Source organism: Cariama cristata, unplaced genomic scaffold (genome assembly GCF_000690535.1).
Source record: "Cariama cristata isolate BGI_N322 unplaced genomic scaffold, ASM69053v1 scaffold31370, whole genome shotgun sequence".
Classification (NCBI taxonomy): domain Eukaryota; kingdom Metazoa; phylum Chordata; class Aves; order Cariamiformes; family Cariamidae; genus Cariama; species Cariama cristata.
Window position 1 is genome coordinate 1254 of NW_009594652.1, and position 15203 is coordinate 16456.

The following is a 15203-nucleotide window of genomic DNA, read 5'->3' on the forward strand; positions in this document are numbered from 1 at the left end:
TGAACCAGACCCCGGAGGATACCCTTGAAAAAACAACTCCTTCCCCCTTCCAGATGAAGAGCCCTGCTGCTGCAGTCATTCAGAGTGCCACAGCTGACTGAATCTTCCTCAGTCTCCAAAACGACATTCATTCTCAAACTATGCACAAAGCTGGTTCAGGAGAGAGTGAAGCTTTTTAAACATCTCAAGGAGAAAATTGGCATTTTTGAGAGTTTAACACAGTTTTGAAAGGACTCATTTGAATTACACTCTTAACAGTAACCTCTGTGCCATGCAGCTGTGGCTTACCATTGTGAGTTGTGTCAGCATGTTTGCCTCCATGTCAGCTTGGTCTTTTTATTTCCCCATTGCTTCAGGCACAATAGGTTTATCATAATGCCTAGAAGAGGCAGAAGGAAAGAGAAGATTCTGGTCATCTGGAACCCTTGTGATTCTAATCAGTAAAGCTATAAATCAGCCAGCATAGCAATCTGAATCAGCTTTTCTGAAGAGGCACTAATAACTTTAATCATTTTAGTGGGATTTTGAGGTATTGCAGCTGACTGAAGATACCTTTTCTTTTTCACTGTGCAAGTACTAAATTTCATGCAGTAAACTAGAGGAAGATTAATTTGTTTCCACTAATGTCAGAACAAATTCAGAATTTGTTCTGAGTATGAAACTGTGAAATGAGGCAGCTGTCAGCATAATTTACCCCTATCATTGCTGTGCTGGTGACTCGTTGCAGTTTGGTGTTTGCAGCTCTTGCCCTGTATACTAGTGTGAATTCTGCCAGCCTGCATAAGTCCGAGGTATGAGTACTGTCCATTTGACCAGGAATAGGACGCTCAATGCTCTTGCCTTCAGAATCACTTCATCAAAGTGAATCCTAGAGAGCTGCTGTCTCTCCCGCTGTATCTCATATCTCTCCAGCACAAGCACTGGCTGTATCCTGGCCCCATTTGCATGACCTCTACGTTAAGCCTCTGCCTTGCTGTGTTCCTTCAACAAAATTGTCTCCTTCCTGAACCCCACCTCAAAATTTCAACTAGATATTAAAATCAAACAGTGCTGGATCCTGTGCTCCAAACTACAGATATTCACCTGCAGTGAACAGTGATACGATGCTGGTAGCTACAGTTTGGTACCCAGGTCCTCATCCTGAAAAAGTGAGGGGTAAGAGAACAGAATCAGTCCTTTCAGAAGAGAGGTGTGGCAAAGGGAGACAGAAAAGAAAGAGGTAGTAGTGTTGTTCTGTTATGGCTCCAGCATGAGTCATGGAGTATAAGACGCACTTGATTCAGATCTGCCCTTGAGCCTGGACAATGGGAGAGGGGATTTGAGTCCCAGTATTGCTCTGGTGAGTATTATAAATGTATCATAAAAGACTGAACACCTATAGCAGAAATGACAAATACTAGTACAGCAAGGAATCCTACAGACTGATGACTAGGGCATGGATTGAGGTACATCCAGAGAGGGAAGTGGTGGTGCCAAATTGTGTGTTTGTCACAGGAGTCTCAAATGATATATGGAATATACTCGAGTGCTCATGTTGGAGGGAAGGAGAAGGGATGGCTGAAGCCTAACAGAATGTTAGTGCTGGAAGTAATCAGAAAAAATTGACAACGGTATGACCTCTTCAGAACTTCAGATAAAGAAGCATGTTTGTGATTCCTAACATCTATAGAAGATCCAAGAGAAACTGCATAACTAGAGAGGAAGAAATTAACAGAATGTTTTCCCTGAGGTGTCTTTAGATCTGAAATGCATTCTGTTCCTTGCTCTGTTAGAGCCCAAATGAGGTGATACACGAGTGTGCAGAAGTTCCTGTAGCAGCCAGTATCCAGTTCTCCACAGCACACCAATGGCTGCTGGCTGTGCACTGGAGTGTACCAGCTCGATATAACATGTTGGTATCAAGTGGACACTAAGAAGCATTGAAAGAAAATGCATTCCCAGGAGGTATTGCTGAGCCAAGCTCTGAGCAGTTCTTAATAATGCTAGCACTGTGGTCTGATCATGGTCATCCTATTGAGGCTGAGTAGGGCATTATTCCAGAAGATACATTTAAAGGAGTTAAACTTCTCATGAGTTAAGAAGCTGTTCAGCTTAAGTGGCTCTCTGTGTGAAAACAGTGGGATCTTAGCAGGAACAAGAGACAAGATTTGATCCATTGATTTTTCCGTAGTGTTCTTGTCCTTTCTCCTGTATCAGTTTTCCTGTATCAGCATTTAGTTTTCTCTTTGTCTTTCACCTTTTTTTTTTTCCAATCCAATTTTCCAGCTTTCTCTCTGGCATTTTCATTTGTTTATAACTTTGCCAAGTTCTTGATGGAGGAGGAGTTGGTCAGTTTTGCACTGAAGTGCTCTACGTGACTAGAAAGGAATCAAATTGATTCCTACTCCACTTCCTTAATATTTGACCCTTATGCAAACTAAGAGGAAATGTAGCATTTCCTAGCGCTGGTTGGCCTATGACATTTCTAAAGAAATGTTAACTTCCCCCATTATTCCATGACATACGGTCATTCATTGATTTCTAAGCTGAGAAATGTGGCAGTATGCTTCCAGGAGAGAATTAGCATGTTCCTTTCCTTGGAGGCAGGGGGGAGGTGGGGAGAGAGAGAGAGAATCCATGTCCTCAGCTGGTATAAGTTAGTACAGCTGCTTTGTCTTCAGGGAAAGGCAACCCCATAGAAGATCTGTCTGCTAAAGAAACTTGGTTTATCACATTAGCTACTCTGACATTGACAAAGGCACCAAACACTTTTTCTTTTGTTTGTTAGTTTGTAGCTACAAGGGAGGTACTCGGGTGGTTGTTCTCTGTCAAATTCATCAGAGTCCTGGCCTCTACTACTACAACATCCAAACACTTTCCTGAAATGTTCATCAGAGACCACACTAAAACATTAGGAGTGGAAAACTGTCTGGTAACAGATGAGATCTGACTATAAAATATGATAAATATAGGACCGCTATGGCCTTATTCTCATTCTGGTATTAAAAGTGTTTTTATTTGGCTTCAAAATAAAATGATAGGGGCCAAGCAGTTCAGCAAGGATCTCTTGGTGTGGGGAGAGGACAGTCATGGAATGAACCGGGCCAAAACACAGCTCTGATGAGCTCTGCTGTTGTGAGCTTGTTGCTTGAATATTTTTTCCAGCCAAAAGTTTATGCTTATATAACCTGCGTAGTACACTAGGGAGGCACTTTTGTAACAGAGACAGCAAAACTGAAAATGTGCAGACTTTTTAAATTTAGAGGAAAATTCTAAAGACTGTTAAAATATCTTTTTTTTGAGGAGAGCAGAAACAGGTGAGAACTTAGAAGATTCATTTCGGCCACCTGCTGTGGAAGCCAAGGAAGTTTATTATACCATGTAGCTACAAAAGCTAATTGAAAATAGATTAATTCTGAAAAGCTATTGCCATTTAGATTAGCAAGCTGGAATCATCACCTGCCTATTTTGAGTCCAAGTTTAATGCTTATGCTGGAGAATATTGAGGGCCAGCTGGAACAAGTATGTCCTTTCATTGTAAGTGTATGCCTCTTATCTGATTTGCTGTACTGTGAACTACCCTGCTGTTTTATTTCCTCTGGTGTGTAGGTCACACTAAATTAATCTGGCAGGCCAAACTAATATTTTTTTGTCTTGTTTATATGTATGAAAAAGAAAAATGTGTTACACTGCAGTTTTATTGTCTTGCTGCATCCTTTGCCATCAGCCAATCTGCTTCTGTCCTTGTTGGCTATTGGGAGGCAGTGTAAAGGTAGTAGACTCTTCTCCTCTAAAGGTGGCGTGGTTTGGGTAAAACCCAAAGGTAGGGCTCCGCAGAACTTCTGTTGCAAACCTCCTGTATGAGCTTGGTTAATTTAGGGGAAGATTTCAAGGAAGGCTGCATGGCACTGGAACACATTTTAGCTGGTAATTAAAGTCAGCTGTATATCTGCCATGTGTTCCCCATGCTGCCCACTCCCTCATCTTTCCCTGTTTTAGATAGCAACCCGACAGTCCTTCTCTGTAAGTCTTCTGTCTTTGGTTGCTGTCCACTGAACTCTGTAGATCTTTCCTTTCTTGCTAAGGGCATTCCATACAAATGTTTTATTCTTGAGTTTTCTGTAACATCTTCCTTCCGATGGAAGCTAGTTCACATGTAACTCAGTGTCTTCACTGTGTGCAAAAGCTTATGTTTAAGGATGATTTTACTGAAAGGGTTGAGAACTCATCTCTTCTCTTGAGTGCATGCCTGGATTTACTCCTGGTGTTTGACCTACTTTTTGTGATTTCCCCCCAGCTGCTTGAGTTTACTCACTTATGCAAATGTAAACATTAACAGTGGTGGTTTTATTAAACATGAGTATGACTGAGAATAATCTAGTGAGGGGGAAGTGGAGTGGCACACCAGAGCACTATCCACTGGAGAACATTCTGCAATGGTGTTATTTCACTGAACAAAGTCGCTGGGCTCATGATGTGAACAATTTATCAGACCCACTGTCTGCTCTCGGTAGACCCATCTGATCAGTTTGCACTTTGACAGCTTAAAAGCACTGTCAGGGATTGTGCACCGGAGATTTGTGGAAGGAGGCACATGAGACCTTTAGGAAGGCCAGGTAAAAGTGGAACCATACCTTCCCAGACCTGGAGAGAGTGGGGGACAAGGAAGCTGGCCTCTATTATACATTAATGCTTATTTACATCACAAACCATTTTCTTCTTTACCCTGACATATTTTGCAAGAATATCTGTATTTAAGGAAGAGAAGGATGTCTTTCCACACGGCTTTAATTCTGCTTTATTCTTAATATTGCACTGAGAGCTAAGCTGTATTAACCTGGGTAGCTGCAATGGTATATCTGGCTTAATTAGGAAAGAGTCTGTTTAGTCATTTGAGGACTGCTGTGCCCAGGCAGTGCTGAAGAGGTAAATCAGAGTGGCTTCCACATCTGTGCAGACACATGGACAGGCCAGTGAGATGTTTGTGTAAATCAGCATACACTGATTATTGCTTATTTTTTGTAGTCTGTTTGCCTAGCTCTTTCTTCTGCTTCCATTTTTTAAGTCTTACTAATTTCAAAACTGCCCGTAACCAAGGTCTGAAGTCTTTGTGTAGGATTTTGCTGGAGTTCTAGCATGGATTAAACTGTGGTTTTTTCTTTCTTTTTTTTTCCCTTTTTTAGCATCGTAGACAAAGAAGTGTCATTAATGGCAGAAATTGATAAAGTTAAAGAAGAAGCCAGTAAGTAAAAAAATACACAGGGAACTTTTGGAATAGTCATGGAAACATTTGTTTTGTTTGGCAGAAAATTACACAGTACATGAATTTGGTTAGCAGCACTCCAGTATCTTTTATTGCATATGTGTATGATCAAATAAGCCTTTGATGTTCTGGGATAGTTTCTGTGTAGTTTCTATCTATAAGGATTGTGCATCAGAATTTCAAAGTTATGAAATTAAGGTAAACCAAAAGTTCGTATGAAGTTAGACTTAAGTTATTTATTCCTTCTGCTTACTTACCAGAGCTTTTTGAATATTCTTTTTTTTTTTTTCTTATTTCTATGGTTTGTCGATTACTTCATTGCCATTTCTTAATCACTGTTTGCTTGCTTATATTACATATATGAGTTAGAATACTGGAGATTACATGGGGAATAGGTTATTGTGGCGCCTTGCATAGCTTTAAGGGATAGTGATCAAGCTTATGAATTAGAACAATTAAAAAACCAAAAACCAGATATTTACTGGAATCTGTTTTCTTAATAATCTGTGAGAGTTGATCTGATTCCAGCTTTCATGTTGCCTCTGTTTTTTGTAAGGTATATATATTCTGGTTTGGAAAAAAAAAAAGGAAGCAAGATGAACCATGTATTAGGATACCACAATATCTGTCTCATACCCGATCTGAGATATAGTATTCATGACCCAGTAATCAAGGGGATTTGTTTCAGTAGAGGCTGCTAAGCAAGAAACTGAAGAGTAACTGAAGTATTGTTAGAATGATACTTTGCCTGGCAGATGAAAATATCACTGCTATGTATGCATACAGTCCTTTTATTGATTTGTGAATTTAAGGTCCTTCCAAGGAGGGTTACAAATATATGTAGCATTCTTGAATGCTTCATTTGCATTTAGAACTCTCACTTAGTTCACAAATGTATACTAGTTAAATTTTTATTTAAAAAAATAATCTAAATCCTCCATTGCTAGCTAAGTCTCTTGCAGTTGTATATGTGTAGAAACTGAAAGGTATGAGTTGTTACAGGAAAGATTGGCATTAGTTTATGTTTGGAATTTTGTACCCTAACTTTTTAGTACTAACATGAAATAGACATGGATTTGGAGTTCTCTGTTATTCTGGGGAGGAGTTGTGGATGGAAACATATCAGCAGCTTTTTGGTTACCTGCAGAGACCAGGTAGCCATAATCAGCTACAGGGCATGCACTCACTCCCAGGAAAACCAATGGTAAAATTCCCGTTGATATCAGTAGACATGGATCTAAGCCCTAACTGCATAAACAAAAACACATTTTGGAAATCCACCATCCAGGGCTGATGGTATCATAGGGCCTTTTCATTAATCTTGGCCAGGTATAGTAGTAATTTTTGTGGAAAGTAAACCTAATTCTTATCTACAGGCATGTGAAGTGCTGCATTTGCACGTGGCAGCTTCTATTTCCCTGCTTTCATGCCAGCTCCACATGTGACATCGTATGGCCCCTGTACCTGTCGTGAACTGTAGTTTCTGCTGTCTCTCAAGGCTATTGTAGGCTTGTAAAGTGCCTTCAGAACTTTAGGCAGAAAGTTGTTACAGGACTGTAACATGCTAACCAAGATTTACATTATTATTATTTTCACATCTCTTTGCTGCACTGGAGGACTATTTTACAGTGGGTAATCTTACTCTTCCTGTCAATACTAGGAAAATTTCCAAATATGATAGTTTCAAGTTTTTTAAAAAATGAGTGTTTGGCTGGCATCTCATGCAGAGGTAAGTGCCAGTATGAGAAGAGATCATATGGTTTGGGCAGTCACTTCAGCAAAGGGGATGCTGAAGAAGAAGAGAAGGAGAGAAACAATATTAGCGTTACCTAGAATTAGCAATAAAGCACAACTGTTAGGCAAAGGAAAACAGCTAGTAAACTGTTCATTTAATCTGATAAAAGTTTCTCAGACTTGTAGACCGTATTCCACAAAAATGAAATTAAAAGATCAGCTAGAGAGATAGATACACACCTGTTCTTAGCCTAAGTAATAATGTAGGCACAGATTTACCAACAGGGCTAAAGGAACTGTAGCCACCCTCTGCCCTCCTTGCCCTGTGTGACACACGCTCCTCTATCATGTGGTTTGGTTGCTCCCACACAGCTGTACAGCCACAACTCTGTCTCCCTGCGCCTGCTGGACTGTACTGCACTTGGTGAAACACTGGAACAGGTTGCCCAGAGAGGTGGTAGATGCCCCATCCTTGGAGACATTCAAGGCCAGGTTGGACTGGGCTCTGAGCAACCTGATCTAGTTGAAGATGTCCCTGCTCACTGCAGGGGGGTTGGACTAGACAACCTTTAAAGGTCCTTTCCAACCCAAACTATTCTGTGATTCTATGATACTTTCAAAAGAACATGACATCTGATTAAATAATCATAATGGGTTGAGAAACAAACTCTCTGTGAAATATCATTAATTCTCACCTAAAAAATGGCATTGCGAAGTATGAGCTGGTTAGGTGACTGAGTCTGCTCTGGAAATCTGTGGCAAAAGAAGGCAAAGAATCCAAAGTCTGCACAGCTGTAATGGAGTCTGTGGCCTTAGGACAGCTTATGGCAACTACCACTCACCCTGACTGTAGGCATAAGCTCTAGACTATGATTGTTGTTATTTTACATTTAGATGCTAGCTTTCCTCTCTGCCGTAAGTGCTGATCCAACCAGCTAATTAATCAGTTGTTGCTTTTACATTGAATCACCATGTAGGTAATAGAGTTTGCATATATTTAATTTTCCACCAAAATTGTAATGTCATATTATCCTGCACATAAGTGGACCGTTGCTTTGTGGTTCATGATTAATCTTTTCCTATAAGAACATAACTATTCACCCCTTCCTTATATAAAATATACAAGATGGGCAGTAGTGAATATTTAGTATGTTTTCATAAAGACTGTTGGCCTTTGTAATACTGCTTTGCTGTAGAAATGCCAACAGTGTATATTCTGTACTTGAAAGCAAAATTGCAATGCCAGTGATTTTAACATAAACTATATATGAACAGATTTTTTTCAGAGGAACTGAAATGCCCCTATGTAAATAAAATATAGCGTGTCTTAATTAACAGGCTGTTGACTCAATGTAATACTTCCTTCGGTGTCTCCATGGAAGGCTCTCTGATTTTCTGCTTAAAAATAAAGCACTGGAAAACTCAAAACAACATGTGTCTGCCCCCATCTGTCTAAATGTTGAAGGATTGTTTTAGCTTTCATTTTCTGACAGCTATCCCATTTCCAGATCTTTTTCAACATCAGGCAGTTCAGTTAAATACGCTGATTGACTTAATCTGTGCAAGCAGCATGTTGGATGTCCAGTTGAAGTTAGGGGTCCAAGATGTGTGTGTTTGTCTCACATGTGATGTACAGTGTTAATGCTCAGAGTAATGAATTACAGAGCGATTTACCTTCCTAGCATTAATGATTGACTCTTGGTATTTGGCAGTGGAAATCCTGACTGCTCGGCAGAAGAAAGCTGAGGAGCTGAAGAGGCTGACAGACCTAGCCAGTCAGATGGCTGAAGCACAACTATCTGAACTCAGGGCTGAAATTAAGGTCAGGCGTTCACTTCTTGGGTATTTTAGCAGTTTGCATAAATGCCAAGAAAGAGCTGTCATGTTAATGTGCCCAGGCTGTTCAGCCAAAGGGTAACTAGCTTTCCGTGGGGAAAGCATACCTTCCCAAAGCATTAGAGCACCTCTGAGCAGTGTGGAGAAGCTATCGGAGAAGTGTAAGCTATCCCTTCATAAGTGTAGGAGTGGGGAGTTTTGCTGTTTGTGTATGATTTATCAGACTCAGTTAACAAGTAAACCTGATAGCTTCAGGTTCGGTGATCAAATGCGTATACTCCAATGAAATGACCCAATTCCCAAGTGCGGGAGTGATCCACCCATCGCTGGGCTGTGAGCTGTGTAATTTGGTAAGGATGGGAGAATACTTGGTTCTGCACAGAGACCCTGTGTACAGGGCAGGATCAAGAGTTTGTTGGGCCTTAAAGTGAATTTAAGGTAAGTATTGATTGGTTTCTGCACCATCCATATAGTCTTTTGTTCAGAATGCAAATCACTATTAACTTTGTATTTTTGCAGCACTTTGTGAGTGAACGGAAATATGACGAAGAGCTGGGCAGGTCTGCCCGATTTTCCTGTGATACAGAACAGCTGAAGACCCAAATTCAGCTCTGTGGAGAAAGTAAGTGCTGGTGATTTCTCACACCAAAGTTCTTGGAACATAGTGTTCCACATACCTGTTCAGGAAATGCTGGCAGAAATAATGGCACGTGTACTGCTACTGTGTGTGTGTGCAGCAAGCCTGACGTGAGTGGTATATCTGGATGCAGCAGGCTTGCTGCACACACACAAGTCAACTTTACAGTATGCAACACTTTAGGCTTACGGTACACGTGCTGCACAGTCCATCTGCATGTGCGCAGTGCCCTCTTTGTCAGAGATTTCCAGGTATTACTTGAATCAGTTGGAGTTTTCCATCTAAACAGGATTTCCAAGTGGAAATAAAAGTCAGTTCCAGGGAACACTCAAATTCAGTAATTTGTGAATAACTAGTGAATCGGAAGCTTTTCTGTGTGATTATAATGTTAGGAGACCAATTCAGATGTTTCCTGCTAGGAAGTAACTCCCTAGCTTTGTAACAATATGCACTGGGTTTTTCAAGAGCTAAAGGTAGTCCCAAATATTCCCATTTCCAGATCATCTGCCCGTCTGCTTGGAAATTCAGGTTCATTTTCTGCTCCGAGTATCATGTCCCTGTTGCAAAATACTAGATAGCCTATTTCGCATCTTTGTCATGCTTTTTTTCCCCCCTAAAAAGTAAATACTGTAGTGCTTTGCCCCAAAGTATTACCCTGTCCCATGATTTCCCATCAGTACCATCACTCAGGAGAAAAACTGTTAACATAATACTGAACTAGTGCATCTTGGTAGAAGGAAAATAATTTTGGAAAGAAAAATAATTTATGTTTTCAAGGAGTTACTATAGAAATAGAAGAAAGAAAAAATATCACACGGTCTGCCAGTAGGATTTTCTGACTGCACAGCTAAAGAACTGACTCCTTTGAGGCATAACCAGTTTAATTCATTAGACTGTAAGAATTACTTTTGCAGAACACTTTGAAGATCCATCTAATTCCATATCCTGTCTCTCATTGAAGCCAGCCCAGGGTGTTTCAAAGGCAAGCGTAAGCTTCCCAGTATTGCATCTAATTGTTCACAGTCACCTCATAAACCCTATCTCATACCCTGAAGCTTAAGAGATTGAAAATTCTGTAAAGATTATCCTGACTAATATAACCACAGCTGCTGTTGATAGAACCATAGACTTTTTTTTAAACTCATTGAACTAATTTCCTAAATAACTTCCAGCTGCAGTTAATTCTGCAAGCTAATTATTTATACCTCATTTCAGTAAAGCATTACGTAAGCATAGTTTGCAGACCTGTTGAAATCAGGTCAGTGAAGTCAAAAGAACAGCTATTAGCAGGGAAGCAGTGCCGTCTTACAAATGACTGATAGTGCACTGGCTGTCTGAAGAACTTGGCTCTAATCTGCCCTGAGTGACCTTAGATGAGCAACTCATGCTGTTGGCATGTCTTTGGTAAGAGCTCTTCAGTGCAAAAGATGTTTCTGTTTGGAGCATCTCACAATGAGGCCCATACCCTCCTGCTAGGAGCTGCAAATACCCCTCAAACAGAGGTTATACCAGGACTGTAGCTAAGAACAGCCACTGTTGAGGGCTTTAACAAAAGCAATAACCAAAACCGCAGACCTTGTGCAAAGGAAGGCATGTTCTAGCATAAGAAGAGGGTAGGCAGCATACACTCACAATGAATGACAGGAAGAAACAAAAATAATTGGGCTGACATATCCAGAATGCCCCTTGGTGTACCCCTGCCTTGTACATCTTTTTTGTTAAAAATACATTTTTATGACAAGCATCTGGATTTTTATATGGGCTTCCATGTGCAGCAGTCTATTTTAGACAAGAGAGAGCAGTAGAATTCAGTGACAGCCAGCCTTACTGAACGTAGGGCAGAAAATTCAGTTCATTGTGCAGATCATTACATTGTTTTTCTGAAGAGTACACCTAGTGGGAGAGATAGCTGGTGTTGGAGTAAGTAAACAAGCGCCTCAAAAAACCTAACAGATGATTCTCGGTTGCTAAAATTGTTCCGCATCTTCTTTCTCTGTACTAGAAGTGGAAAAATAGAAGTACCTCTTAGATAAAACAACAGGTGTCTCACTGAAGTGAGCCTCTGGTTTGTCATCTGTACCAGAGGAAACAGGAAAATTCCATAATCAGAAAAATCAGAACAGCAAATTAAGATCAAGAACTTTACTTCAATAGTCTGAGAGTCCTCTGTGAGACTGCATAGACGTCATTGCACAGAAGCAGGCAGCTTGAAGATCTTGTGGAAATGTAGAGAGGTAGGAGTCAAGGATTTGTTTGGTGCACTTCCCAATTTTCATGTCTGGATGTGAGGTCTCAAGATACTAAGAAGTAGGAAGCAGGAATATACTGAGATGAGCAATAGTGGTTCCTGATGGTGCTGACTGCCATGATCTACATGAAGTGGATTGGTGCATCACATTCAGTTCCAGTTTTTATAGATATCCATGGTACAGAAGAACCTTTGTTAACCATCTCCTTAAAGAGGAATGAGCAACAGGCACTAGACTTCTTTTTTTCCTTCTTAAAAAATATTTAGACATACAAGGGAAGCTTTCACGGCTGTTACCTTTGTTGTAGTTAGTACATATATAGACAGCAAATACCAGCCTTTTCAGCTTTCCATGACCAAAGAATAATTTGGAATCAAATTTAGTCTGTGTGTCTGCAGGCAGAACTTCCTTTGACCTCAAGTAGTCGAGAGTGTTACTGGCATACCACTCACTCCCCGTGTTTCTTCCCGTCTCGCCTGAAGACTCCCATTAGGACCATTATTTGAGAGGACAGCAATGTGTGGGGCAGTCCTGACAGCACATGTGTTCAGCTCAACTGGTTAAAAGTTCACAAGCAAACCAACAGATGCCACGAATTTTGAAAAGTTTTCTTGGATGATCAAAGCCTAGCCTTTCGCCAGGCTCCTTCCAGTTTTAGTGTAGTTCCACCACACTGGGCCCTTCTGTCTCCAGAAGTGCTTCATGATGGGGCAGTTTCACAGCAGTAAAACGCTATGGCCTAATTCTGACCCTACTTATCTGGCTTAGTTCATTGTTTAAAGAAAAGCTGGAACGATGCTACCAAAATTAACTGTAAGCAGGGTAAGAATCAAGCCTTATGTTTAGATGTTGATCATTTAACTGATAACACAGAATACTTTTTTTTATAGTTTCTCACCCAAAGAACAACTATTCCTCAAGAACACCATGTACCTCGGTGCTGTCTACAATGACCTCGCATGCGACAACTGGCAAGCAAAATACGCACACCCGCAAGTCCTCTAGTAATGCCAAGAACTCTGATAATAAACCAGCCAGCACTAAAGTACAAAGTCATTTTTCTTCCAATCCTACAGAATCTTCTTACCAAGGAATCCCGACAAATAAGCAGGTAAGAAACCAGTTATGAACTAAACTTAAACTATTTCAAAAATTTCAGAAAAATATACGGCATAGAAAGTTGTTAATACAAAATCAAATACTGGTTTGCAGTCTGTATATCCAATTAATAATTTTTGAAAATATGCAAGTATATATTTTCCAGCTTCATTTTTGAGGCAGTATGAACATACAAGGTGGAAATACCAGAAATGCCATACCAGCAAAGACCGCTCTCTGGTGATCAGAAGTGACTAGTGGCAGTTAACACACTGAAAAAGAAAAGCCCTCCATAATAGCTAGTTGCCCTACATGCTACAATGGAGAAACATTCATTCCTGATCCTTGACAAATGATCATTTAATGTATTGTTGAAGCATGATTAATGGATAGACTTTGAAAGTGGAATCCTGCCAGTTTAAAAGCATATTATTTCAGAAGCTGTGTAATACAGCTTATAGTATTGTGCTATATTGGTAGCTATTTCATTATAAGAGCACCTTAGAATGTCCTTGTACTGTTGTGCTTAGGTAAAGCTGCCGCTGAAGTTGGTCTGAATTTTGCCCCAGTAGGGATTTTAGGCTCAAGTAGGTGCCTGAAGGGAAACACAGGAGCATTACATAATGTCAGTGCATGTATGGAATTGGCTGTGCTGGCAGTCGTGCAAATAAAGCAATTCAGCCACTTCCCACTAAGGATCAAAGCTTCCTCTGAGCAAGATATCACAGTCGACATCTCTCCCACCATGTGGATTCTTGACCTTAATTTACATGTGAATTTCTGTTCTTCCTGCAGTCTTACTGTAGTATTTACACAATACTTTATTATAAAGGTATTTTCATGATTTTGGAAAAAATCAGTCAGTATCAAGTTCTTCAGTGCTTCTTAACTGCTGCTGAGATGTCTGGTATTTCATCCCCTTTTCCGTATTCTCTTGAATCATGGCAGATTTTGATTTGGCATCAGTGGTGAGCATGCCATCTATATTTCCAGGCTACTCAGATGTAGCATCTTACTCATAGTTCAGTTTTTAAGTGTTTATATAGAGAGCTCTGGCAACAATCAAAACTGTATAGTGTTTTCCCTCTTCTAGTTACACTGAGAGTTTTATTCCGCAATTTCTCTTAATTCTGGCTGCTGTATTTCTTGTCCTGTTTGAAGGATTCAGATAACCTGACAGTTATCCCATTTCTTTCTGGGTAGAATGGGCCTTCTAGCCAGAGACGAAGATTCAACCCACAGCACCAAAACATCCGGCTCAATGGATCTCCTAAGTCACAAGGTACCAGTAATGAGGCAGATCAAAATAATACAAAGAGTGGTTCCAGGTCTGAACACAGAAGACAGCAGCATAACAGCTTCAGATCTAAAAATAAAGGAGCTATGAAAAATCAAGACCAGTCTACAACTACAAGGACCACAGAGAATCCGACACATTCAGAAAAGACCCGACGAAAGCATCATACACCAGACACGGCAGATCACAGGCCTTTTCAAGGCAGTGTTGGCAGGGTGTCACAGTGCAATTTATGTCCTGCAAGGATGGAGGTCTCTGCTGATGCCACTGTTCTTTCAGTGCCAGCTGTGACTTTGGTGGCTTAAAATGTCACGGTGATGGCAGGCAGAGAAATTTAATCTCTTCATTTTAGTTTCTTGCTCGAGATGCTTGTTGGTGAAGAAAATAAGTCAGAACATAGTCATCTTAAATCTGTTGCTGCTTAAAACTTGTTGGTGTCTTTATTACTAATTATCAAAATTAATTCATACTTTCAAGGCTTTTCCCCAATATGTTCACAGTTACTTTGTCATGACAGTACAGAATCCTACCAAAGCAGCATTTACTTCTTAGAAAAATGAAATCTAGATTGGAAAAATAAATTGATAATTAAATTCATGATAGCAAAAACCTGTTGTAGATACGTGGTTATACCAGTCAACATTATTGTATTTTAGAGCAGCCTGTGTTAGAAGGATCCCAGGAAGTCTGTATGCTGTGGTCTGCAATGAAATCAGATAATCTTGTAGAATTTTTCAGCAAATCTCTATACACCTCTTTCTTTCTGTGCGTGTATATATATACATGCATGCACACTGTATACACAGAGAGTATTGTTATATACAAGAACATTTGAAAAAGCAGTACATTTGATTTTAGCTTGTTATTCCATAATCTGAGATCTTTAAATTCAAGTATAAATTGTATTAAATGTATTACGTATTACATATTGGTATTTTTCATTGACAAACTATTTTTATGAGGCTGAGGAAGAATGTTCGTTTCTTAAGTTTGGAATGTATATAGTCATGGCTATCCAGATGCACAGCCCTATTCTCCATCCTTATCAGCCACTTTTCTATGACTAGTTGGATTTATTTTTTTGCATATGAAAAGTTGCAGGTCTTCTAG

At 40.0% G+C, this 15203-nt stretch overlaps 1 protein-coding gene across 1 annotated transcript; it reads left to right on the plus strand.

Annotated features, from left to right (window-relative positions):
- Window positions 1-5162: 5162 nt before the first annotated feature.
- On the plus strand, window positions 5163-14964 carry SPATS2L (spermatogenesis associated, serine-rich 2-like; the record flags this gene model as incomplete). Its single annotated transcript, XM_009698814.1, has 5 exons — window positions 5163-5221; window positions 8689-8798; window positions 9332-9434; window positions 12589-12809; window positions 14000-14964. Coding segments are annotated over 5 exons (892 nt in total), but the record flags the coding sequence as incomplete, so codon positions are not given.
- Window positions 14965-15203: the final 239 nt, after the last annotated feature.